This window comes from Platalea leucorodia (genome assembly GCF_965183815.1).
Source record: "Platalea leucorodia genome assembly, chromosome: 6".
NCBI classification, from domain to species: domain Eukaryota; kingdom Metazoa; phylum Chordata; class Aves; order Pelecaniformes; family Threskiornithidae; genus Platalea; species Platalea leucorodia.
In genome coordinates this window covers 9445602-9473555 of record NC_138828.1, presented here as the reverse complement: position 1 = coordinate 9473555, position 27954 = coordinate 9445602, and the positions used below count along the sequence as shown (strand labels likewise).

At 40.6% G+C, this 27954-nt stretch overlaps 1 protein-coding gene across 3 annotated transcripts; it reads right to left on the bottom strand.

The window, feature by feature from the left end:
* Nucleotides 1-56: 56 nt before the first annotated feature.
* Nucleotides 57-27084, bottom strand: HSPA4L (heat shock protein family A (Hsp70) member 4 like). Of its 3 annotated transcripts, XM_082316495.1 has the most exons (20): nt 26668-27084; nt 22280-22337; nt 20665-20805; nt 18979-19101; nt 17378-17477; nt 15423-15556; nt 14252-14496; nt 14089-14165; nt 12725-12876; nt 12084-12190; nt 11533-11666; nt 10116-10318; nt 8644-8691; nt 7381-7482; nt 6715-6852; nt 5731-5856; nt 4453-4560; nt 3240-3359; nt 2503-2664; nt 57-2064 (listed from the first exon to the last, which is right to left on the bottom strand). In XM_082316495.1, exons 1-20 carry the CDS (start codon nt 26772-26774, stop codon nt 1870-1872), a joined length of 2580 nt encoding a protein of 859 aa, XP_082172621.1. In that variant the 5' UTR covers nt 26775-27084; the 3' UTR covers nt 57-1869. The 3 variants fall into 3 exon arrangements, with proteins under 3 accessions (XP_082172621.1, XP_082172620.1, XP_082172619.1); XM_082316494.1 differs by lacking the exons at nt 8644-8691; nt 26668-27084 and adding an exon at nt 26075-26383 and having other exon boundaries at nt 58-2064; XM_082316493.1 differs by lacking the exon at nt 8644-8691 and having other exon boundaries at nt 59-2064; nt 26668-27081.
* Between the last annotated feature and the right edge of the window lie 870 nt (nt 27085-27954).

Here is a 27954-nt window from a genome sequence, read left to right as displayed (position 1 = left end):
TGTACTGACGTAAACTTTGGACAACTGGCACTGAGGTTGCAGAGCAGCCGCAGCTCTCTTCAAGGTCACTCAGTTTCTGTTCAAGGGCTTTAAATATGTAAATTCAAGGTGCCAGACCATCCACACCTGATTGTGTAGAGGAGGAACAGTAGAGCAAAGTACGTGCATCAGTCACAATACAACTCTGAGCTAGTTCAGCAGGTTTATATACAGCTGTAAATGATACCGCCGCCTTCTGCAAAGGTATCCAAGAGTGTAGTTCACCTCTGCCAGCTCTAGCTTGGGTCACAGACTACTCTTTGTAGCATGAACAGTGGTGGAACACGAAGGGCATGGTTGGAGATAAAATGGCTGCCAAAGCCAGAAACAAGACCATGACCCTTCACTTCTTTACAATAGCAACAAGCTTGTACAGGAGAACTGCTGCAGGAACACCCAATTAATGCCAGCACACCTAAATGCATTTCTGCAATGGAGTTCAAGTCAGTGAAGTGTTACACTGCAACTAATCTCAGTCTCTTTTATGCTGACTTGACTAAGAAACCACTTTTTGTAGTTAAGAGTAGCCCATTCCTATTCTGGTAATAGAAGAGTTGTTTGAAGTCAGAAGAAAAGTGACTTGCTCTAACAAGTGCTACAGTACCTTGGTGACCGACAGAAACATTCAGAATATATGAATGTACACTGGACCTTGACAATGTCCAAGATGTATCAAAGAAAACAGCGACTCAACTGTGTAATACATTATAGACACTTTCATTAGATCAACTAAATGACCAAAAGATAATTGGCGAGCTCTGCAAGTTCATCAAGTAGATTCCATCTTTGGGGTAATAATATCCAGTTTGTAAGCTCTTTTGTTTATCTCCTTGACCAAAAGGTTTATCTGCTGAGTACCAAGGCTTTAGTAAGCTCTCAGTATTTCTTTCAAGTTTGCAACAAATAGCTTTTAAGCAACCTCAAAATCAGGGTGCTAATATCCAGCTCGCACAGCGCAATTTCTGTTGTTTCTCCCTGCCAGCACAAGATGTGATCAAGATGTAGATTTCATTCGAAACAAAATAAGTGGAAATAGCAACATGTGCAGTAAGACATTTTCAAGGGAAAACTATGCAACAGTCCTTGTTATTCTACCCCTTCATACTATTCTCATTAGCATCATCCTATCGTAAGCACAGTACGTTATGTACAGCGATGTGCACTGAGACCATTCACTTAATTTCAGCACATGGCAGAGCCATTATGCTAGCATTTGGTAACTAAGATTGTTAATGGGATGGGAATCTAAAAAATGTTTAAGCTTGTATTATTCAGTTTATATGAAAAAGCCCGTACAGTTCTCATGGTACATCAACACGATGGACTAGTATGCCAACTAACCTCTATTTTAATATTTAAATTATAACAATACAATAACTAGAAAAGGTCAGTGCTTCAAGTGACAACTTCTGCCACTTCAATTCCAATATTTTTCCAAAATAAAGATGCAATTAGATCTACACTTGAGCATCAGTAGTGCAATACAGTATCCTTTCCTGAATAAAGGAGCTGAGGTTTATCCACAATAAAAGCTTTAAATAAGGTAGATTGTTGCCATTTATATATCAATTCTGTATGTTTGATATAAAATATATTGGGAAAGCTTAAACTGACTTATACAATCTACATTTGGCTAAAGCTCCACATAAGCAGCATCAGTGAAAACGAACATCAGAGGTGTACTTAATATAAAACACTTTCAAAACTACTCAGCAACAAATGACAGAAGGTTGGCTAAGAATAACTGAACATCTGAGGTGTGTACCAGACAAAAAGAATGGACCCTGTGGTTACTTGCACTATTTTAATTCAGTAAAAGAAATGCAAGATTTAGTCCACTTCCATTTCTCCAGGTGGTTTGGTCTGCTGAGAATTGTCCTTCGCTGGTTCAGGTTTCGTTTCGGTACCGCTCTGTCCGTTCACTGGTCCATTGTGTTCACCATTAGCTTTTGACTGCCCGTCATTGGGAGGTTCTATCTTCGGTTTGGGCTTGTATATAATGGGATTACAGAAGCTATCCAATTCCTAGTTGTAACAGAAGGGAGAGAGCAAGTTCATTTGGTGGCATTAAACTAGAACGTCTCAAATTTGTTTCTGGGTCTTAATGACCTGGAATTTAATTTTCAAGGACTAGACGTTTCAATTCTATCAAGTCTAGAAACTTAAATAAAACCCTTCACCAGCTAAAGAGCTTCCGATCTGTTAAAAGCCTATATGGTAATCCATTTTCTAGCAAGCCTGGTGCTGTAACTCAGGATATGTTATAGAATGGCTTATGCAGAGGTACTGCTGTAGATCAAGAGCCAGAATTGAAGACTGATAAAACTGCTGCTCCCTCTGTATGGATCTTTTCATGGCGTTAAAATCTCTGCAGATGTAGTATTCTAGCTCAACACAGAGGCCAAAATCTTGTTAAAGAAACACTTACTAGAATGCAACAGGTACTTTTTTTTTTTTTTTTACCTTAGATTTTGTCAGTATTTCTGCCACTTTGACAACTGGATCCTGAGTTAGACTTAGTTTGTTCTGGGCATTCATTTTGCTGTTCAACCAATTCATAGCCTCATTAATGTATTTTTCAACTTTTTCCATCTCGGCAGGATCTAGGTGATCGTATTTTTCATCCTAAGGAAAGAGATATTCGTATCATCAATTAATATATGCTTCTCACCCAATTAAGAATTTCATGGACACATAATAAAATAGGATAACATTGCTACAACCTGATAGAAACAGTTTTTAACAAGCATTTAGTATGAAGAATGATTGTAGAACAAGACAGGATGTTATTTTTAGACATTTGAAATTCTGCTCTTAAGTGCACACTGCTGAAGTGCAGGTTAGTAATGAAGTTGCAAGAAAAAGAAAGAACCTGAGATTTACTGTAGTTTGATGAACTAACCCCAATAGATAGTCTTGTAAGTATTAGAAACAATGGTAACAGCCATAACTTGAGATACCCATTTCAAGTGGTACAAGTCACCATAAAAAATGTGACCACATTTAATTTGTGTTCTCATGAAGAAACCCCTTTTGCCAGCAATCCAGAACAGTTTTACAAGTTCTCAGGAGCAGAAGCACAACAGCCATTTTAAGCTGCTTAACAGGTAATCCTATAGGATTTTTTTTTAAACACAAAAAACTCTACAGCCAAACTCAAACACCCGTAATAGTTCATTCCCTAAATAATTGGCTTCTACCTTATTTTTGTATGCTTCTACTGCTTTCATAAGGAGCTGAATCTTCTTTCCCAGTTCATTTAAAACTTTTGGTCTCTCTTCGTGTTCCATGTATCTTTCCTGAATAGGCTGTCCAAATTTCTAGAAACAGAAGCACAAAGATCTTGACAAAATACAAGTTTACTGAATAAAACATGGCATTGGAAGGAAGGCTGCCTTTAACTCCTTTTCTCACCCATTCAAGAGCGTAATCTTTGCATTTTGCTTTAGTACAACAAAAAAAAGCCCAGAAGTTTAAACACAGGAGTAGTGCCTGTCCTTATTAGGCTTAGTATTTTGCAGTTATTTTCAGCAAAAAGAGCATTTGGAACAATGCATTCAGAAGAGAAACAAGACAGGATTTACATGGATGGTTTAATTTTAAAAAGTAGCTCATCTGAAAACATCACATTTTATCCATTGTCTGTTTTTTCCCTTCTCTTCAACACTGGTACTCCAGGCAAGGCGGCAGTTGCCAGGATCTACACTGCTGTTTCTGTCAGTTATCCCTCCCCCAAAGGAAATCTGACTTGAGAGAAAACAGTTGGAGCCCAAGAGCTAGAGACAAACTTCCTACAAACAGAGTAGCTAGTCATTCATGAGAATTCACATTTTCCCATGAGATTATTAAAATCTGAAGCATTTAAGGTTTCTTTGTCATTACTAATCAAATAATACAGTGGAAGCTACTGTTAAAGCACACGTCAGCCTTTAGCATTGGATATTAGACCAAAAATTCAGTTTTATGATAGAGCTATAGAAGACCACTGAAAACAGGAAAACCAGAGCATCTATTCTGGAGTGTAATTCCAAATACCTGGGAGAGCAGTCAAACTACTCAAAAGCCTCTTTCAGATTCTAACAAGACTGACAGAAAATTCCCATAGCAATTAGTTTTATTGTCACTGGTGACAGTCTGCTTCATTTTGACTGTTTTCAAATTAGGAGCACAACTGACATTAAAACAAGCTGTATTTCTAGTTGTAAATATGTTCATTTCACAACTAAACTTCATCCAGATACAACCTGAATGTCCATACTTAAAAGTTAATGGATTTACAAAACTCACATACGAGTATGCACACACCCCCCCCATTAAAAGAGCTTTGCTTACTTAGGCATCTATATTTACATAAATGCCCCCACCTCCAAACACACACACACTGTTTTTCTAGAAAGTAACTTAAAACCTTACTCTTAATTCCTGGAGCTTATCCATGTATACTTGTTTTGGCTGGTCCTCTCCATCTTCATAAAGCCAGTTTTCTGTGTCCTCCAACATCAGGGCCAGCTTGTTAGAATCCTATGAAGCAAGTTAGGGATACTCTAGTCCAGAAAGGAACACGACAAATGAGACTTCTCCCCCTCAGCACACAAAGAACCCCCCTACTCAAAAAAGACTGTTTCATCAGTTTAAAATATTCAAAGTGATAGTGAAGGAAAACAGCAGTTAACAGACTTCAAAGCCAAGATTTTACAGAATGGTAAGAGGCAGGACAGCCCTAGCAATCCGATTTGCAGGTGAAGTTTATGGAAGCTTCAGGATTGATTTTATAAGCAAGTACATGCATCTCTTCACAGTCTTGCCTATTATCTTTACATGGGAAGTTCTGCTTCTCAGGTTCTCTGACAGCAGGATGGAAGAAGAACAGACAAATTTGGACAACTATATATACAGTTGAAGTTAAAATTGTTGTAACTGGACTCTATTGGCTATAAACAAAGATTTTTAATTATTCAGAAATAAAGATCTTATCTATCCCCATAACTTATGTAAGAGAGTGTTTTGAAACTGGTATGGGAAAGACAGCCTCACACCCTTGAGTTTATACTGGAAGGGTGTCTGCACTGCGTGCTGGGTTGATGACCAGGTAATCCAGAGAGCAGACCTTCAAACTGCTGCTGGACATTTGTCATTTCAACAACTGGTTGCTTGTATACCAGCCACTTTTATTTAGATGGCTGTTACAGAGAAATGATTATAGGACAAGTGTTCTTTCAATACTGCTTTTGCAAAAGCCCAGTGTACACAGCTTTCTTCATCACCCTTATTTGGACTTTTAAGTGGGGAAAGAATCATGTTTATAAGTTGATGAAATTCGACAATAAAACACAGAGCTACAGACACTCCATTTCTGCTCATTTTCATTTTATTCCTATCCACTCGCGCCATGTAGAAGCTCACGGTGATCTGTCCTGCTTTCCTACCCCCACCATAGGATTTTTATTTTCCGCCTGCATCCAGAATCTTTCCTTGCCACTGAGAAACTTCAAGACAAAAAATTCTGCCTGATTGCATGTCAAATAGTCAAGCGTAAGCGTAGTTTTTGAACTTAACTTGTGTGAAGTTGATCCATTTCATATTCCAAAACAAATCCAAGCGACCCCTGCAGCCTCCGCATAACCCACACTCAAAACTTAGAAATACAAAGGAATTTTTTTCCAACAGTTGAAACACATAGGCAAGTCTTACTTCTTCAGTGATGAATTTCTCAAAGACTCCACACAGTTTGTCTCTGAAGTCGTACACATATTCTTCCACTGCATTCTTAGCATCATTTCTTTCTTTCTCAAGCTTGTCTTGCATCATCATCTTCCCCTAGGGCGGAGAAAAGCTTATTTAAAACTAAAAGCATTTCAAGTGTCAAGCTTAATGATTACTCTCTTTGAACTGTACCACAAAACTTTGCAGAAGCTTGCTAATTCACAATTACGGATTAAAATTTTCACCTTTGTGCAAATCATCTTCACTGCAGGCAGAAATGGAACAGGGCAAAATATGAGTTCCTATTTGGAAGCTGTTTGGCAAGTGCTTCAACATAAATGGGTCTGATATCAATTATGATCTGACCACCACAGACAGGACTAGAAGGCAAGACGAGCCTTGACTCTTGTTTGGAAGTCACTAGGAATCATTCTGCCCTACAAAAATTATTTCGTGTTTTATTCATCAGGCTGACCATCTTTCAGGGGGGAGCTTATGCTGGTGGGATCCTCTGAAAGGCAGGTTTTCTACATGTTGTAATACTTCCCTGCCGACGTAGGACTTGAAGGGCAAAAATGGGATATAACTAAGGACATAGCTTCTGTAAAGCACCAAAAAAACATGCAAATGCTACTCCTGACCAGTATCAGGTCAGTCGATAACAATTAACATTCCTGTAACATCCTGTGCAGCCTTCACTGGCAATCAATCCTAGGCGTTTCCTGCCTAAGAACGGCATTGATATTTTGTGCAATGACAGGCTAAGAGGTCAAACTCAGACAGCTGCGTAGTTAAGTCTAGTGAAACTGATTAACTTCTCCAAAAATACCCAACCAAAACAAAACCCCTTATAATTCAGGACAAACCCCCAAGGAATTCTGAATTAGATAATAAGTTTATGGTTGCAAATGCTCTCTGGATAATTATTTACAGTGACATTAATTTGAGTGGTCATCTGCTTATGCTGCTTACCTCATTTTCTATATAGCAGTTGATAAGATCTTGTCCCAGTTGTCTATAGAGGCTTGCCTGTATAGGTAGGTCAATACTCTTAACTTTTGCTTTAGCCTTTGGCTGGGCTGGATGATCTTGCTTGTCTCCAGAAGCAGCCTATTAAAAGATGTGCACTATTAAGAAACTTTCAAGAGTAGAAATATTACTACATTTATGCTCAAAAGAGAGAGACAAATGAATCTAGTATGACAGCTACAAATTAATCATATGTAAACAAAGCACCTGAATAGCAGAGGACTAATTAGAATCACCACTACCTTAGTTTTGAACCAAACTGGTAGAATTTAATTTCTTTAAATATAACGTGAAGAGCTGCTGAGAAAACCTGTTCAAAAGCTGAAGGCACCGCATGTTCTTCTTCATAATGTTTCCTAAGTTTCCCTAGGTTCCATCTTCACTATAAAACTGTGTTAACAGAAACTCTCTTCAAAGTCTTAATCATATACCGTGTTGAAAATGCAAGTGCTAAGGTAGGATTCCTAACGTAACCATTTCAATAGAGCTGTACTCCTCTAAATGCAGTCCCATGTTTGCAGCCAGCAAGATTAATGACTTTCAGAATACCGGGCAAAAAAAGTGTAAGGGAAGCAACATTACATTTCCTTATCAATACTGAATACAAACTTTTGTTTCGGTTCCTGCATTTTCAGTTTCCTCATCTGCTTGGTTCTGTTGTTCGGCTTGGCTTTTCTGAATACCTTCGTCTTGATCAACCTGCATTTTATCCTAGAAAGAGAGTTACATAACTGAATGCAAAGGTTTGCTGTACAATTGAAGACTGACGTCAATTACAGTAGATCACAGATACTATAAGGACTTAAGAATCAAGAATTTTTGATTCACCATGTTTAAAACAGGCATTTTCGTATAGTACTTGTATTCATATCTTTCTCAAACGGAAATTCTATTCTGCCTGTCCCCCCTGAAATAATTATGAAGGTGCCGTCTGTCCCCTATTAAAGAATTACACTAAGCCCTGTGAATACTCCATTTTAAATTAGAAATAAATACACATAGAATATACGCAAAGAACATTCTAGAAACACACCACCAACGCAGGCAATAACAATAGGTTCTCTATGGAACAGCCAGAACTTTGACCTCGTATCATTTTTCACCTGAACTTTGAGGTTTGTAATCCAAAGCAGAAGTAATTTAGTCATTGTAATTGTTACCTGCATGTCTCATCAGACCATAAAAATTAAAGTTTCTGTAGTAGCCTCTTGGAGCACATGAGCAACTGTCTTCCCTCCCTGCCACCCAAAATTAAGAAAGTTTCACTTAAATTTATCTGTAGTTCACCAATGCCTTATTCTAAATTTAAGGATCTTAAAGACATCACTAATTACTAGTGCTGATCACGTGATTTAGTTTAAGTAATACAATTCCCTGTCATCACTGCAAAAAACCTTTTAATAACATTGTAATGGATAAGTCTAAAGTTTTCAGGATGACTCCCATACTCGGCCATCCAGAGCATCAATAAATAACAAGCTGTAGCAGAGGTCTGAAAGGTCCAAAATTACTTCCATTACAAGGAACTAAGATTCGTGCATTCACAGACTACATATGCATGTAAAATAGTTTACTGTTAGTTCTGTGAAATACAAGAAAAAGTTATTTAAGGATTTCAAACTCTAGCGCAAGTGCTTATGTTGCAGTTTAGCTTTGTTCATTGATTCAGCAAGTTTTTAATGATAACAGTTGAAAACAAGAAGGCTACTTTTACCAAATTTAAGTTTTGTCACTTCAGAGTAGGGAAAAAAAAAAAAAAATCCTCATTTACTGTTCTTACTGTTCACACAGAAAAGGCCACAACTGGAAGGAACTCTTTTGCCTACACAGAAAAGCTAGAGGGGGGAAATAATACATAGATACACCACAAACCTCCTCCTCAGAGTCGAGGGTATCATCCTCAATAATGAAAGGTAATTGCTGACAGGCACCATTGTAAAACAGAAGATGTGTTAGATGAATGGAAGTACCACACACTGAAAGCCTGAGGATGGAAGTGGTTGCTCTTGCACTGAACACAGCGTACCCATCTCAGTAACCTCCGCGTGCAGTACGCCCGTTACGCTAAACGCCAGCTGTGTCACTTTGAACTGTTTTTCACTTGTATACAAACATCAGATGCAGTGCGCTTGTCCACAAGGAACTGCATCGTGTTTGGCATTTCAAATACGCTCAAATTCCTGGAAAGCAGTATAATATTTAAGGAGTTGCTTGCATCAATTATGTAATGCTACTTGTGTAACCTCTTGCTTTAATTCCTGTAGTATATTCAACTAAAGCGGCAAAAGCTGCTAAGGACAAATTTTAAAAAGATAATGACAGGAAATTCATTCACCCCTTCCTCTAAATAAAGCTGCCAAGCGTTTGCTTTCTGTCCAACCTTACTGCCCCTAAGGAAGCCCTCTCTCAGTATGCCTGACAGCCTGCGAGACCGGCTGCTCTGCTGAGCGCTCTGCAACGTCCGAAAGACAGCAGCAGTGTGAAGCAGCAGATGCCCACTGCTTTATCCTCTTTCTCTCTACGCTATCATCTCTCTCCCCTGTGAGCCGTGACATAACCAAAATCCCAAGATCCCAAGCTATAGAAGGGCACAAGCAAAAAAGAAAGGCTGCCAAGGCCACCGCTGGCATGTCGTTCCCAGCTGCAAAGCGCTCCCTGGCACCCAGTCCTCAGCTCTACAGCATCAAATGTAATAGCTGCGCCTCACTACTCTCAGCGATCTACTTTCAGTATGCAGTGCGCTATCAAGAAAGTTGATCCTCCTTGCACTGGGATGAGAGAACATAATTTTGTTAATTTCTCAGTATTCATGACAAAGCTGTTGCACATTTATTTCCAGTAATTTTCCCCTATGGGCTTACAAGCCAGTTTGTCAGAACTACCAACACTGAAGCACATAAAGAAGTGCTCTTAGTGGAAGAATGTTTATGAAGAACAAGTTTTCCATATATAAAGAAATACCATACATTTTTTTTACCCAATGAAAAAGTAGTACTTGAGAAAAACCCAACCTTTAGAATTCATTTGTCAATAGATCTCATTAAATATGCTGCCGTTTGCTAGCAACACTAGATAATGCTAAGACTGGTAGAGAGATGGTAAAGAACACTGAAAAAATCATTTTTTTCTTTAGAATCTGCTTTTACATTCTTTTTTGCTTTCTTAGTGCCACATGTCACCAGTACTTCAGTAATAAACATGAAGAAATGCGTTACATAACTGAAGAAATAATTTAAGGGTGGAGAAGTAGTAATTGTCAAAAACTATACACTATGATTCCATCTCTAATTATCGGCTCTCTTGTCAGAATTACAAGGAGTGTAGATATTTATAAGTTTACCTACCAGCTCATCATCTCTGCCTTGGTTCTTACTTGATGATTCAGTGTCCATAGGCGTGTCATTGTGATCTCCCTCTACGTTCTGCTTCTCTATTATAGAAGCATTAGCCACGCTGAAAAGGCCGTGAATATTGACGCGCACTTTAACCTTCACTTTGGAATTGTCACCATCGTGTTGGGGACCAACATTTTGAATAGTGAAACGCCCTTGAAAAAACAGAGATGGTTTTAATTATTGTTCCAAAAATAGTGAAAGAGGAAAAAAAAGAAGTAAAATACATTCCTTGAAGGGTGTTAATTTAAAAAGCAACTTCATGTAACTTTATTTAAGTAGTTGTCAATTCTACAATGTAAGCTGCAGCTAGATAAACTAAAACCTGGTTCCCCAATTACTGTCAGTTAACTGATAATTGATAAGATGTTTTTGCTTTATCTGTATTTCATAAAAAAGTCAAGATAACACTTTATTAGGTGTTCTACGTCTCTGTTGCCTTCTCTAACCATCACACTAGAGAAATTTCTCTGATTCATCTCGAATGGTTTCTTTCATCCACGTAACTCAAACTTCCCCCTGAAAAATAAAATGTTAACAGAGAGAAAAGATTCTATTTGAATTTGGTAACATGGATGCACTACATATGTTGGAGAATGAACAGTGCTTATCAAGGCTTCTGGAAGCAGTGACATCAATACTTTATTTTGCAACTTGCTGGAAGTTTGAGTGTAAATGATGCAGGCTGTGCACGTGTAAGGGAAAATGTTCTTCCCTAAAGATGACAAATTTCTTGCACAGACAGCTAAACAGGTAGCACCAAGTTCATATCTGATTCATAAATCAGTAAAGGAAACTGTGATTCAGTTTAAAGACCCTGAGGAGTCTACTAATAACTTAAAGTAAGGTAGTATTAGCTACCAGGAAAATTACTCGTACCATCTAATGCTTTAGACTCTACTACAGATGCTTAAGTTCAGGAACTGCCTATTTTGTATGTTCTCAGATTAACACAAAGAGACATGACAGATACCTGTCTGGACAGATAACTATCTAGTGCTCACAGGTCCTTCAATCTGATTTCTTTGAAAAATCCAGGCTGGCGGGCACATAAGATCCTTATCCATTTTATAGAGGTTGAAAGAACCAGACACTAGAGCACTAAACTCTCTGTACCAACTTTTTTTAAAGCATTCAGAAACAGTGAAGACAGACAGAATGAAGAAAGTAGATTTTTTTAGGACTGCCAAAAGAAAATGTCAATACTGTTTGATCATTGCATCCAGGACGACTGTGCTGAGCCTTTCTAAAGAACCTAGGCTGTTCTATAACCTAGGAAATATGGAAGTAACGTATCTTAAAAAGGAGGAGAACCACTTTCCCCGTTATCAACAAGTTGGGTATGGGGTTTTTATTCACGTGTCCTTACCTATTCTGGAGTCAGGATAAGGCACTTCATGCGGATGGGTATAGTAAGCTTCCAGGTCAAAAGGCTCTTTCTTGTGAAAAGTAATTACTTTTGAGAATGGAGCAGCATGGTTCTTACTGAAGACTTCACACTCCCTAAAACCATAAAATATCAATTAAGGTTAAACCACTGAGCATAACACAATGGGTAATCAAAATCAAGCTATGTTAATGATCAGCAGCTGTGCTAACCGAGCAGCTAAATAATGTAGTTTAAGTCAGTTTATGACAAGAGTTGCAGGTTGAAGGCCTGTAGGTCTCAAAGTTGGACTATGCATTCTATGTCACACTTCCCAAAAATTAAGCAACTTCACACCAACATTTTTTTAATTAAACTTATTTCCTATTATTAAGCAGTAATCAGAAATCAAGAGGTATAATGCAAAACAAGAAAATGGAAACTGTTCTGAGTGGATGACAGGTTCAAAGTCCGAAGCCTGGCCTTTCCCATAGCTCAACGTTTTTCTTTATATACGCAAGTACACACATTTTGGTAGACACCATAAAACTTACCCTGTTCCTTCTTCATAAGATGATTTCCATCTTAATGTTACAGAATAAGGAACAACATCTGTGATGGAAAATTCACGCACTTTAAAAGCTGGGGAAAGAATTGCACACTAGAAAACAAAGACCAAGATTTTATTATATCCACGTAGTCAAATAAACAGCAAGTACAATAACTAAAACCCAAGTGCAAAAAGGCTACAATTCATGTAGGTCACATGGAGGTCCTGCTTATCCCAGAAGTTTTAACAGAAACTTCCCGTGCTTTGCAGAAAGTTATTTGAACTGAAAGGCTTAACTAAATTAAAGTAATAGTATCAGATGGTGCTTCCCCAGTGATTGTCAGTAAAGACACCCAGCAAAGCTTCCAACTGACTACACAGAACTGAACAGTGCAATTTGGGCCATCAAATTTAACGGGTCTCTAACAAGACCATCCTTCTAACATGACACAGCAGCAAGTTACCAAATGCAATACACTGGAATGCAATACATTTCTGACATGGTCACTGTCACCAACTGTTGAAAGAACAAGTAAGACTCTACATCTTGTTTCAGCTATAGTACCTTTTGCTTTCGGTTAGTTGTATTTCATTAGTACATGATGTTAAAGAAGCAATACTGAAGTTTAATTTCAATAACTATACCTGCAAGGCACAGCCTCTTGCAACAGCTTCATCAGCATTTAGCGTGGTGCTTATCTCTTTACAGAAAAAGTTAGAGATCTGTTCCTTCACTGCTGGAATTCTAGTAGCCCCACCTACTATTTCTATACTGTAGATATCTTCACGCTGAAGTTCTAGAAGAGAGAGTGCATGGCCTTAAGTTATCGCCAAGATATCAAAAAGCTGTCTTTGGACAGCCAAAAAAAAAACCAAAAAAAACAGAGTTCTCTTATCATCTAGACACTGTGACAAGCACTGAATATATTCAACGGCCAACAAGATCTTTAAAACCAGATTTGTTATGATGTGTCCTATTCAAACTCTTTGTCCCTCCTGCAGGCTACAACGTTTTCTAGTTGCATAATCCTGGAAAACACAGAAGCCCAGCATCAGTAAGGACAGTTGTTCTTTAAAATGCATCGTCCACGTGCATCCCCTTTCTGGTCTGCACAAGCTCAAGTGTGTGTAACTGGGTTTTCTTTGGCAGCCCTGCACTACTGGACAACACTCATCCCTCCCAAACAAGAACAAAATGAAACCCAAATATACCTCCTTTTATGTTTGGTTTAATTTTGGTTGCCAAAAAAAGAAAAGCAAAACACTTAACTAAAAATATATAATAAATGTTAGACTGTGGTTGCAGGGTAACTTTTTAATTTTGAATTCAAGATACTGGTATAAAGTGATCTCAAACAACCGTCAGTCCTTGAACAGCTCTGCTCAGCGGTTACTCAGGTTCTTACTTCCTGTATTAGCTATCTAGCCGAGTCACAAGATAAGCAGAATTCTTCCCTTTCTTTTAGTTAAAGATGCTGGAATTGGGGGTAAAACCTTTTCCTGCGTAACAGATATAATACTACATTAGGCAAAAAAAAAAAAAAAAAAAAAAAAAGTTATTTGCACATGCTTCAGATAAATTATTTCAAGAATATACTGCCAATTTCTCAGGTCAGTGAGGACATGTATGTATCACATATGGAACAGGCCGGCCAAACAGTTGCAGTAAAGAATAATAGTTTCTCCCATCGTGGTTTTGGTTTGGTTGTTTTGTGGTTTTAAAAAAAATAATCTTTCAGAGCGCCAACCTTTTCCATTACACAGGGTGAATGAGGGTCAATAAACTAAGGTTGCAGAGTGATATGTGCACTAAATGAGGCAGGAATGGGATCATGCATATATGACAAGCATATGAATGGAACTTACATTTAACTTTTCAGTACTTAGCTTTGCAATTCTAATAAATACAAAAATATATTAAAAAGATAATCATTAAAGAGATCTAGGATAACTGGATTACTAGTTACTTTCTTGAACCAAAAGTAGTACCTAAATTAACTCCTACTTACTAGCTTGATCCATGGCTGCTCTTAGAGGAGGTTCCACTCTGGACAGAAGGGCTGCACACAATTGCTCAAACTGAGCTCTGCAGGAACAGGGAGAGCGTTTCGCATTACCAGACAGCCTAAAGACCACACTTCACTGCACTTCAGTGAAAATAACGCACAGTACCTGTTCATCTTACTGGAGACATCAAGGTCATTCATGAAGCACTCAATATTGAGTGGAAGATCAGAAGCATTTGCACTCATAAGCTTCTTTAGCTTTTCACATTCCTGATACAATCGTAGCAGCGCTCGGGGATTCTCTTTTACATTCAGTTTGTATTTCGTCCTAAATTCTTCAGAGAAGTAATCTACCAAAGCCTCATCAAAATTCCTACCACCTACAAAAGGGTCAAAGGTAGTAGCCAAGACCTGCACAGAAGTGAAAGAACAAAGATTAAAAATTATTAGACGATGTTTGTTTAAATATAGGGATAGCTTTCATACAGACACTAGTTTTTTAAGTTAACACCTTTAAAAACAGGTTTGATAGGGGAAAATTCTTTGCGGTTTTCTCACCATCTTCTATGCAGTTGCCAGATAAAACAACTTAAAAAGATCACTCGTCAATTATTTAGTGTCTGCTCTCCCTAAATAAAATACTGTCACACCTACCACGCTGCAGCCCCTACTCAGTTTACTAGCTTGCTAAAGAAAAGGCAGACTAGGAAAGCTATTTTGTCACGCTGTTATTACTAGTTCTGTCTCATTTGCTCAAAACAGAAAAACTCGCTATCATCTTCCATACGACTTCAGATGACTACATTTTGCTACCAAAGACAAATTTACAAAAACATTCAGCCATCAGTAGTGGACAGACAGAAATCTCCAAACCAGGAAGTGAAGATTGTTCAGTTTTACTTCACGGCCTGCTGAATTTAGATTTTGAACGGTCATGGATGGCGGGGGGGAAGATCATAGAGCAATTCAGGAAGTTCAACAATTTCCCATAGATAAGTCAGTTGCACAACTACAATGCTTGTAAGACTACCAGAATATGCAAATATTTCAGTGATATAAAATGGCACAAAACCCGTGCAGTATGCTTCATTGTCAAGCACTTTTCAAAACACACTCTGGGATACCTCATTTCTGCATTTTATAAAACTTGATTTGCTGAAATAGCCAGAAAAATAACACAAAAGTTTTTGCATTCAGCATTTCAAAAATATTTGCTATAGACATTTACTTAATTAAAAAAAAAATTAAAAAAATCTTCCCGCAGAACAGTATTTTGAGTATTGTTCAATTAAATACTTCAGGAATGTGGGATTTTACTGTATGACTTAAAAGATTACCTTCAGTTTTCCCTTGTTAAAAGCACAGATTGAGACCTGATACGCAGAATGCCCCATATCTACAAAGACCACATTTCTTGGCTTCTCTTCCAAGGCTGGCAGATCTTGCTTGTATATTCCATAGGCTAATGCAACTGAAAAACACCAACCCGCAGAAGTTAAGGGAAAGCTGTATACAACTGTAGAGCATGCACTAAAAGCAATTCCAAAAGACAGACGCTACCCATGTTTACTGTTTAGAGTAGAGTACTCTTTACTCGTTTACACCTCCATTACTCAGCTCAAATAGAACATAAGGGTCAAAAGGGTCACAACTTTTAGACCGTTATGAGTTGCCATGTTCTTTATTTTCATTCCTTACTGTATGATTTACAGTTTTCCTAGTAAATTACCTCACCTTCATTCATATAATTGACATTTAAGTATTCTGTATAACCTAACATCTCTTTTCAACAGCAACTGCATGCTGTGCACCATCAAAGCACTAACTTCAACTCAGTAGCATCATCAATTGACATTTTTAGATCCAGGATTTATCAGATTGGTTATTTTTGCTTCTGTTTAAGAATTACTGTTCATATATAAAGCAGCTCATCACAAAGAAAGTTAACACGTTTAAAACACATTTTTCACTGTCAAGAGAGGAAACAGATGTCAAGTAAAGGTTTAACACTACTAAAGCAAGACCTTTCTTTCAGTTCTGCTTGTAGCCAAATTAACATTGTAATTTGTGAAACTGCACAGATTAAGTCTCATGCCTACACCTCTCCTTTCAAATGCCTTACTTTCAGTACTTTTCAGCTCAGCTTTGCAAAATTCAAGCATGCTCAAGAGATAAAAAATGTTTTAGAAGACTAGTTTATAGGAATCTAAGATTCCAACACCAGCGCTCATTTGGAAAGTTGGCCGAGACCTTCTAAAAGCAAAGAGAATTTAAATCAAGAAAAAAAAAAAAAAAAAATCACTGGTTTAAATGACTCCAACTTTGGTTCCCATGAAGCGTAACGCATTTCTATACTCTGCCCTAAATTCACCAAAACCAGAGGAGAGCAGTAAACAAATTATTTTATAGAAACAACAGTTGTGCCAATGCTACAACGGACAGGATTGCCACAAGTTTAAACTGTCATTATCCCACAGACTTATGCTCGACTTGACCTGCATATTTTGAAAAGTCATACAGTTCAAGTTGTTTCTAAACATGACCAGCAAGTGTGCTTTCAGAAAAAGGTCCATAAAAATGCAGTTTGTGTAGAAGCAGCTTTTAAAGCATACATATTAAGTAGTCAAAAATGAAAAATATTTGCATTACACATTTTAAAGTTTCCCTTCAACGTATTTCACTTGAAATAAATATTAGCTTATGACAAAAAGGTATTTCTCTAATACTTCCATGAGATTTATTTTTACTCCAGCACACCCATCTTCCAGTAAGCTGGAAAGAAAATTTAGAAGACCCCACTACACACCTATGTTAAATAAGGTTATTTGCTGTATTCTTTCAGACAGATGCAGGTTACATCTGATAATACTGTACTGCACTATTACTTAACACAACAATTGAGAATTTAGGTCAGGTGCACACCCCAGCTGGATCATTAAGAGACTGTAAAGCTAGCTCAGGCCTTCCTGACACAGCTGCCGTCGCTCCACAGTACAGCAGAGAGATGAGCACAGATAGCAGCTTTATTTCTGAAGCACAGCAGCTATTTTCAGGTGGCACTGTATTCAAGTTAGCAAACCCAAGCTCTCATTATGTCTCCTAAGTGCTGAACACCACCCCACCAAAACAGTTGCTGTGCTTCCAGTTTCCAAGCTGGATTGGGCAGTACTGGCCCGGATAGCTTTTTCGCCGAGCTCCCAATTATGTAACAGGAGTATGTCATCACCCTCGCAGATGCAATAGCTTGAGTGGGTAAGGGAAGAAAAAAAAAAAAAGGTTTGCTGCCCTTTACCTGCTGTAGTTTCATTCATCAGCTTCAGACAATTTAATCCCGCGATCTGTGCAGCTGCCATTACAGACCTTCTCTCAGCATCAGTGAAGAAACTGGGTACCTGTTTCCAAAAAATAGTTACATAGGATATTATGAAACATGGACTTTTTAATTTTAAGAAGTCAGACTTACCCATTAAGCAACCCTATAAATTTCAATACCACAATAAACTGTTCTAAGCTAACCTCAGATTAATACGGCACTCTGAATAAAACAGCTAGGTAATTCGTTTCAGTGCATATTTTAACTAAAATTTCAAAATATGACAAAAATGAAGGGACATCCAGAGTTGTTTTAAACAAAGTAGATTTAAGCACCAAAAAAACCCTGAAAACATTTTGTCAGATTCTTCTGATGAGTCTTTGATCTTAAAATCATTACCAGTTTCTGAAAACATTTGTGCAGCACAAAGTCAACACAATAAATATTCATACATAGCCCTAAAGTAAATTACTGCAGAAGCACTACAGTGGTGCTAGAGCTAAACTTAGTGCTGAACTAAACTTTGTGTTACAGCTGAGTCCGTATCCATTTTTCAGCTATTAATCACCTCTACCCCAGTGCCAGCTTACAGTGCGCTACAATACTCAGTTCCACCAAAAATACCTAAAGCACAATCAGAGCCCACTTAGAAACTGGCTGCAATCAGTTGCCGTTATCTTCAGTCAAGCTTAAGACACGGAACTACATTCATAGTGTATTTCGTTAGCTACCATTGTGGTGTATTACCAAGGATCCTTATTTGTGTGGCAGATATTCTCTGTAAGTGTCTTTGTATACCATAAGGAAGCAAGGATAAAGATGAAAGCAGATTTCCAACAGCTGAAGTATACAGCTTTCCAGTTCCCATGTCTGTCTGACAGAGAGGGGGTAACCCCAATACTTCATGCCCAGGCTTCTCACCAGAAGCGAAGCAGTAAACAAACACAATGTGAAAAGCAGACATTTAAGACTTCGTATCAGGAACAAAAACCTCTTGTCTTCAAGTTCCCCCCTACTCCCCTGCTGTGGGTGAGGACGCTAGCTAAAAAAAACCCCAACACAAGTAAGCCAGCCAAATAAAGAGACCTTTGCAAACAAATACAGGTAGTTTGGGCTTCTCAAATTGCCAGTGTGACCCTCAGAGCCATAAAATTCAGGCAACTCTCAACTATGCTACAACCCAACCGCGTTCAACTATATAACAACAAAGAAATTCAACATGAATGTGGGAAGGTTCTTTGGAACTGAGGAAAATATGGGAACTGACTTATGTGTAAGCATTTATAACAGGAACTACAGTAATCACGACTACTATATGCAGCACTTGGAGTTCGCCAGTCTGGATCAGCTTAAGTAGTATGTTCTTTCTGAAAACACACTCTTGATTTATTAAATTTTCCATCTTCTCACACATGATTACAAAAGTATTCTCATTTGGAAAAAACTATAACAGGCCCATTTTTGGGGGGGATGTGATTTCTATCCACTACTTCTATCTCCTACCATTGCACCATGGCATAAATGGTACTAGCTCACATAAAGTTATCTGTAGAAAGAATTGCAATAATATTACAACTTACTGAAATCACGCAGTCTGCCACTGGTTTCTTCAAAGCACTTTCTGAAGTCTCTTTAAGTTTGGCCAATAACATTCCTGTAATCTGTTCAATTGCAAACAGTCTCTCTTCATCTAGGTATCTCACCTGAAACAGAGAATTGCAATTCTGTAATAAATCGTCTCAACTTTTCTGTAAGATGTGCAACTTCGACATTTTTTTGTAATTTTGAGCAATGAGACCCAAGTTTAACACCAGACTCTGGACACAAATAACTCTCCGTATTAATTGATGCTATGGATTTGTGCTACCTACAACAAATTGTAACAGTTCAGTTTAGCTGAAAATTGTTTTGTGGGAAACCTTAACAGCTGCATTATCGCAAGGGGCTATTCACAAAGCTACAGGACTTTTGTTTGTTTGGGAAGTTTTTAATAAAAAAAAAAAAAACAATCAGAAAATGCATAATGAACATAGAATCACACTTGTCCTAACATGAGCTAAAAACAAGAGTTTTGGAGAAAACCCAAGGAACATTTGCTTCCTGCAAGGGTCACTCAAGCACATAAGGCAGGGAAGGGGCAAACGAGGCAGTTCTAACAGTCCTGCCCTGCTTGGGAAACACATCTGAGTCTTCAGCCTTCATGTGAGGTTCTACATCCTGAATTCCTGACAGGCTGCCGTCTCCCTAGTAATCCCAAACACTCCTGTGCAGAGAAACCCAGAAAGATGAGCAGCAGCTATATTTACACGGGCAATTAGTATGATACGAGCAGGGGTACAGAACAAAAGGAACTCTCTTTGGTATAAAGTCCCGCCAGAAAGCAACCCAAAGTGCACTGGAAGGATAATTGGGAGATTTGCTTCAGAAATGCACTCCTGATCCAAATTAAAATGCTAGAAGAAAGACACGTTCAGAGACTGAAGGCAGAAAGCCTGAACTTTGAGAACAGCAGTTTCCAGCCATTTAGTTTGGAAGCAAATTAAAAATAGCTTGCTCAGATTACATCTTCAGAGCATTATCTTGTTTCCCTGAAACTCTGGTCTCTGCATGTCTGTAAGACCTAAACTCATATGAGACTTACAATCACACACCGTAATTATATGTATTTGAAGGTAAATTTAGTACGGTAAGGTGAAAAGCTACTAATGTGACTATAGAAATTGTATTAACAATTGATGAGAAACCTCAACAGACGTCTCTGAGAAAGTACAGGACTTGAGCAGATGCTACTGCAGGGAATAAAGCGTTCTTCATCTCTTAGTAACAGTGGATTTATTACAGTCAATTTTAATGAAGGTGAAAGAAACAAGCTTAACCTTTTTTGGGGTGAGAGCTATTACGGTTTTATAGCACACCTGTGTGAGAGACTGCAATACCTTTTTTACACTACTGTATTACCAGAAGACACGAGTATGTCGTACAGAGCGAGTATTCGAGATCTTCCTGAACATTTAAAGAAGTGAATGAGTTACAAGGAGAAATGAGAAACATCGCAAAACTATGCTAAGGCAGGCTCTTTGAAAAATAAAAGGTCTTACTGTACCTGGTATCACCTGGCATTTCTGTTCAAAATGAATAAAAATTATTTAGAGTTTTCTTAGGGAAAATACAAGTCAGTTCAAGTAGGAAGTTAAGTTCAAGTTAAGTTAAGGTCCAAAGTGTTCATCTCCAGCACTAGAGATATTCGGCACAAAGCTCTAACTCACCTTTACTCCTATGGAGCCGTTCGGCATCTTCTGAAGTTCATAGGGAAGTTTGGCCCTTTCAGCTTGTATGTAAGGATCTTCAAAAGCTCTTCCATGCAGTTTTTTGAAACCATGTACTGTATTTTTTACATTTGTGACAATCTGTGGAAAAAATAGTTTATTTTTAATTACCCATGACATACAGACTACAGAAGACCATCCAGAAAGGAACTCTTGTTACGTTGGGCTTAATGCACATACTGAAGACCCGTTGTCAAGCCCCACACGTTTACCGGAAAGCAAGGGGGGGGGGGGGGGGGGGGGGGGGGGGGAGAAAGAAGCAACTATTTTTTAATCTATGGTCTCCATTAAAAAAAAAAACTGCAAATTTAGTTCCCTCTTTAATATCCGTTAGCTTGCTACCACCAATTTTCCCTGCACTTTTTATTTTAGAGGAGCTTTCTGATACAGTACACAATATTTGAGATCATATTACATATCGTTGCAATGCCTGCCTGCAGGAACAAATGAAATTATTACCTACATTAACTGTAAACGAAGCTTTAACAAATGAACATATTTCACTTCCTTTAAAGTTCTCCCCTAATTCAGATCCCATCTGGACATAAAGCCTCCCCACACCTATTCTCTCATCAGTGTTTCAACCCAATTACTTCAAGGACAGAATTTTAAGTAAAAAAAGGACCAGAACAAACAAATCCCAGCAAACACAATATTTAAGCTATCAAAAGAAATTACTCCAGGGTGATCTTCTCCAAGATAAACTAGTCTCGTTTACCAGTCTAAATAGCAAGCTTCATAGCTGGGAAGAGTACTGACAGGACACCTTCTCACCAGTGAAGTTCAGGGGTTGAGCTCAGATAAAAAGTATAAAGTTGCTTAGAAAGAAAGTGGTAGAGTCTCTGCATACGCTGACTGCTCACGGTACTACTGGTGGGCTCTCTTAGCTTTATATACGCCAGACAAATTTCCAGTTACCTACACTCCACACTAAGGGGAAGGAATGCTAACGTGATGCATGGATGCAAAGAAATCCATTTTGAATTCGTAGATACACTGGCTATTATGAATTTTTACATATTTTCCTTCCAAAGGAAGGTTATTTTCCTAGGTTGCAAGTGAATTTACAGAGGATTAGAGAAAATTTACTTCTGTTCAAAGTTCCAAATTTAGACAGTAAATTACTAAGGTGTATTCATATCACATTATAAGCAACAGCCAGTATCTATAACAAAGTTCCATTGTTCAACTTCAGTTTCAACTTTTCTAAAACCTAAGCACAGTATTCCTCCCCACCCCCAGTGGAGATTTAAGTATGAACTCTATTCTTGCTGTCATGAACAACCAAGAAAAAGAGTCTTCTACTGGGAAAGAAACAAGCTTTTCTGTTTCTTCCCATTTTTTACTCTGAATGACAAAACAATGCAGAAATACCGTTTCAGTTTTAATACAGGGAATATACTGTTGAAGCAGTAACTATTACTGTGAAATGTACACTTATTGTAGAAAATTTACTTTAAACCAGAAGAACATCAAGTTTATTCGTTACTTTTCTTCCCACAGGTCAACAGAAGACAACTCAGGTAAGGAATACCAGAGTTTTTGATCCATTTACCTGGCTCTTTGCTGCATTCCCAATGGCCCGTGTCTTGGATCCTAAAGATATACATGCTCTAAGTAAAAACAGAAAGAAAAAGAAATTGAGCTTTAAAAGAAAACTTCATAAAATATTTCCATGGTACTTTAAAACACCCACAAAAATTAAAGTAGCAGAATATGGATGTGGTATTTAACAGCATTATTGCATGCAGCAACAAAACTCGCAGTGGAATTTTAGTTGTTTTGTTCTTTGCAAATTAGTTTAGAAACGGCAAGCAACCACAATTGTTTTCACTATAATTGCATTTAAGGAATTCTTTAAAAGCTTATGTGTTCTACAGATCTTATCATGAAGGTAAGGAATTAATAGCTGCTTTTGGGCCACAGCTTGTAACCAAAGAAGCCTGTGACATTTAATTTAAACACCTCAACTTTACCAGTCAGGTTTTCTTGACTCAGCAACCCTGAAGTCTGACAGTACCACATTCACACTGTAAGAGCCATTAGCAACAATAATCGTAAGACAACAATAAAAAACCCCACCTAAGCCCAAGGTAGCTGAACAGCCCAGTTCTACAAACTGTTGAGCGCTTCCCGTGACGGAAGACCACCAGGTACACACCGCAAACAGGCAAGAGGGGAGATGCCTGGGAACAGCTCCCGGCCACCGAGGGCTTGGGAAGCTCTAGAGTAGTCCACAGCCCCTTGCAGCTTGCTTCTTCTCAGGGTTCCAGCGAGCAGCCCTCTCGGCCTCGCCGCTGGCTCTAGCAAAGGCTGCGCCAGGTCCCCAGCCACCACCTGGCCACCTCGCTACTGCCTTTGGAAACTTCTTTTTTTTGCAAATTACTATCGCCACACCTTCGCTCAACAGATTTGAAGTAGAACTCTTTCCCCAAAAGGGAACTGATCATCTGGCTACAGCCGCTCAGTAGTAAATAACAGATACAACATGGATTTCACATGGTTCAAATTTAATTGTTTAATGAATGCATAAAGGTCAGCATAGTAGATCGCTTCCTGCCTCCTCTCCACCATCACCACAATGAGGGCACTGTATGTAATTTGATAGTATTAGCTAGCAGCCTCTTCTGCTATAACATCACACCGAACACGCAAAACCTTCTCCAGATTTAACTGCTGCAAACAGACAATGCATTGCCCTACATTTTCAAATATGTAGTTCAGCTTTCGCAAATGGCTTTTACAATTTTTAATATTGCTTAACACAACGGTTCCCAATTATACTTTGTAATTATTAAGAAAAGTCAGATAAAAGAGCAATTTAGAAAGGCTGCAAATAGTTTACAAGGCATTTATTTTATGGGTAATAACATGCTAATGCTATTGTATCACACCTCTTCAGTGTGGGAATTTGACTCTGTTGACAGAGAGCAGTACTTGCAAATACCCCTATGCAGAGCACGAAGCATCGGGTCGGTAGCTACTGAGCCCACCAGGGTTCCTGCCATGGTTGGCTTCAATTACTCAGTTCCAGCACAAGGGGATGGATGGTTTCTCCCTCCCTTGGCTGGGAAGCAGAGCTGTCAAAAAATAAAACGTGCTCTCTTTGGCTCCGAACACTTCAGCTGTATCCAAGGCAGTCCTTTAGGAAGCACATCCACCACACGGATACTAGTGCGACAACCGAACCATCTCCCCCACCAGTACCGTCAGCCTGCTCTGAAGCCAGCTTTTCAGCAGTACACAGACTTTTCTACAGGTAGCAACTCCCTTCACCAGAAGGACAATTCAATCCTCTCCCTGCATTGTTTTGAAGATGCTACCTCATCATTTTAATTACAGTTTGTGATTATGCTAATTACACATAGTCTGAAAAAAGTTACTAAAAAATTATGAGCTATCAACAATCAACTGTTTTTCCACAAAACCACAGTGGTGAGGCACAGCACTTGAAAGGGCCATTTGTCACGAGTTTAACAGGCCCAGTGCACTAGAAACACGTACAACAGACTTTGCCCAGTTCAGAAAAAGCCAAGTGTCAGTTCTAACATCCAAAGAGAAGTTAAGGCCAATTGCCTTAAAAAGTACAAGTTCTACTGAAATGGACGGCTTCGTGGCAGAATCTTTCTCCTTTCTTTCTAAAATACTTGTGCTAAAGCTTCAAAGATGACACACACTTTACAAACGCTAACAATCCTGTGCCTTAGATGACAGGATGTAGGTTTTAGGCAAACAATAAAGGATCACATGCATGTTTTAACAACTGCCACACTAGATTTAATCAGTTACGGGTACTGTATTAAATTGCGATACTACAGATCTTCTATAAGTCCACGCTACTTTTGCCTGTAGCACCGACGTATGCTTACACTACCACTGTACTGCTCACAGCAGTGTTGCACAGATACCTGAACCAGCTCTGAAACTGGAAGCCGGCTGCGCTAATTAGCCTTGCCCAGAAAGAGCAATTAGCCCTGTAGAGCACAGCCAGGACTGTCCTATCTTTAGGACCTAACCCAGTATCTTTACATGGCTTAATAACAACACACTGCACCTGAAAGTGTACTAGCTTGTCCAGAGCTAGTTCAGGTATTTTTATACCACGTTGTACAGGCACAACAAACATTAACACTTCGTATTTCTGCGAGCAAGTCCCAAGTATTTGGGACGTATCCAATCCACGTTAACCATTAGCTAACTTCAAGTATCTAAATGACATAAGCATCTCTATAGGAACAGATAAATAAAGAGTTCATTTACTGTGTTGCTGTGTGTAATAAGCAGAAAAGTTTTGATGACTTAAGAGTTAGATCTGCCTACATCACTCAAATTCTGTTTGAAGTAAGGTTTAGTTACTATGATAAACTTCCATAACAGTAACAAACCTGCTCAATTTCTATTTACTTTTTTGGTTTGCCTCAAAACAATAGCATTAGGAAGGAAGTTCCTCACTTTCTCCTATATTACTTTTTGGAGAAAAGGAAGAAGAAAGCCAGGAAAAACGTCACTTTAAGCAAGATAACTAATGCCTTTAGGTATCTGTGCACTCCAGACACTATCTTGCTAACTGTACTTTAAACTCCTTTCATAATCACTTCGTAAATGTCTTGAAAATACAGTTACTCAGACATTAATGTGGAAAATGTTAAACACAGGGAAACCTACGTGAAGCCTACCTGCCAAGAATGCACTCCAAGAAGAGCTAAGAATTGGAAGTGCTCTTCTTCATAAGGGGGAAGGAAACTGCAGCTGCCTGAGGATTCTCTGGGCAACAGTGTCAGGGGGCTCCTTGCACAGAATCTGAAAGGTCCTAGAATTTCAGTTCTCATAAAACGTGCACAAGGATAACGCCTTCTTGAGAGTTAATGTGAGAAGTATATTTTTCTAAGTAGTAAAAAGAATTTTAAAAAGTATTCCCATTAATACAGACGGGATGCATTTTGGCGCTCAACTTCCCGTACTTTTAAAAAAAACTTTTTAGAAAGCAAAACAAAACCTATGTTTCTTGGAGATGAGAAAGACAGCAATGCTGAAGTTGCTACGGCCTCTCATCGCAGAAACAGCTTTCTGCTGTTGGCTACAAATTCCTTTTACAAAAGGAATCACCATTCAAAACCTGATTTTTATGAGTATTACAGGAATTCCTGCGTCCTCCTTGAAAATTATGCACAGATGGAGCTCTAAAAATCCTGGACGTATCCCATAGAAACCGAAGAGAACAATCTCCACCTACTCTTGCGTATCCCATCATCACGGACGCTGCCCGCTGCCCCCCCCCTTGCTTGCAAGACCTCGGTATTCCCGGGCCGGCAGATGCAAGTGAGAACAGGTTTAAGGAGAGAGGACTCACCGCGCCGCTTCCCTGTTCCCTGGTGAATCAACCTCCTCCTCCCCGCTCTCCGTCGCAAAATTGTTAATGAAAGCGCTTCAAGCCCTGGGCAAGCGTTGTAGAGTTGGGGGCACACATGCGCTTACCCGAGATCTCTGCTACGCCAAGCCAAAGCGCGACAAGGACAGAAAAGCCCCCATTGTGCCCGCGGAGCGGCGCGGCACATCGCGGGACCGCAAGGACACGGCCGCCGGCAGCCGGGGGCAGGCGAGGGTTTCTCGGAGAGCCTCCTGCCCCGCGCCCGCTGGAAACACCCCTGCGCTACCCGGAGCCGGGCACCCGCCCGGCAGCGCCGGCCGCGCACGGCTCCCCAGCGATCGCGGCGCCGGCCGCCGGAGACCCGCTCCTCCCCCGCCGCCGGAGCCGGAGAAGCCGCGGGGAGGACAAGGCCCGACGGGGACACCCGCGGCTCCGCCCGCCCCACGGCGCCCGGCCGCCTCGGGGAACCCAGCACGCCGGGGGGGGGAGGAGGAGGGAAAGGGGGCGGCCGGCGCGGCGACCGGGGGGAGAAGCGCCGGGGCGGGGGGCAGCGGCCCGGGAGCGCCGGTACTCACGGGGTGCAGCGGTCGCTGTACTCGTTGGCGATCGTCTCGATGCCGCCGCTCCGCGCGACGCCGATGTAGCAGTTGAGGAAGCCGAGGTCAATGCCAACCACCGACATGGCCGCGCCTGCTGCTTCCCGCTCCCCGCCGGCCTGCGACTACGGCGGCAGCGGCGACCGTCTGGGCTGCGGGACCCGGCTCCTCGCCCGCCTCTCCCCCACTGCGGAGCGCCGGCCACCAACCGGCAGTTACTGCCCTCTGCGCAGGCGCGCTGGGCCGGCCGGCGGGGAACCCGCCAGGCGCCGGGTACGGCTTCGGCACTTTCCGGAAGGGCTCGGGCTGCGCCGGCTGCGGGCGGCGCGCGTTCGAGAAAGATCTGGAAAGGGAGGGAGACGGCGCGATCTGGAGCGGCGGCCCGCGCCCGCGTCAGCGCTGCGGCGGGGCACGCCCACGCCCGCCTTAAAGGGGCCGGCGGCGCCGCGCCAGCCGCGCTGATGGGGAAGCTGGTTGCGACACCGTGCGATTAACGTGATCGCGACAACCTCGCGCGATTGCTGCTGGGCGGCGGTGGGGCCCACTGATACGATCGGCCTCGGCGGTTGGGCGTCAGCCGCGGGAGCGGGGCCGGCCCTCGGGCGGGGGTCCCCGCCCTGCCGGCCCCGGGCGAGGCGAGGAGGCGGGGGCCAGGGCGGCCTGCGGGGCCTCGGCCTCCCGCTGCGGGGAAGCCAAGTCGGGCATCGACAGCGGAACCCAGGCGCTGGTGCCCGAAGCGGCGGCGGGGATCGCTGCCGGGGACGGGCAGAGACGCGGGACTTTCAAGGCCCCTTTTTCTCCTTCCCGCCGCCAACGCTGTCCCGCGTTTGTGCCTACGCCTTCCCCGCAGCGCCCGCATCTTCGTCGCTTTTCTCTCCTAGAAGAAAAAATTCCGGAAAGCTGAGTATCTCCCCTGCTGTTACCCCGTTGTTTATGGGTGTCACGTTACGTATGGAGGACTGGAACGCCACAAAACGTACCTACAGGCTGGAAAAGCTCCTTAAGTATTTATTTGCCTCTAAAAATGACATCTCGGTTTCACACGGCAATGGGACATCTTTCTGAGACAGCGCGCAACGCTGCACAGCGCAGTGTTGTTCCACTGGAGAGACTAAAAATAAGCGCTAAAGCACTCAACTGGATTTACATCCCTGTCAGGAGTTTTGATTCGTTTTGCTAGTATTAGGATCAGAACAGCAAAGCGGGTCCGGTCCCAGCTGCAGCAGCCAGGGAGGCAAATCCCAACTGAGGTTTCTGCTCTGCTCT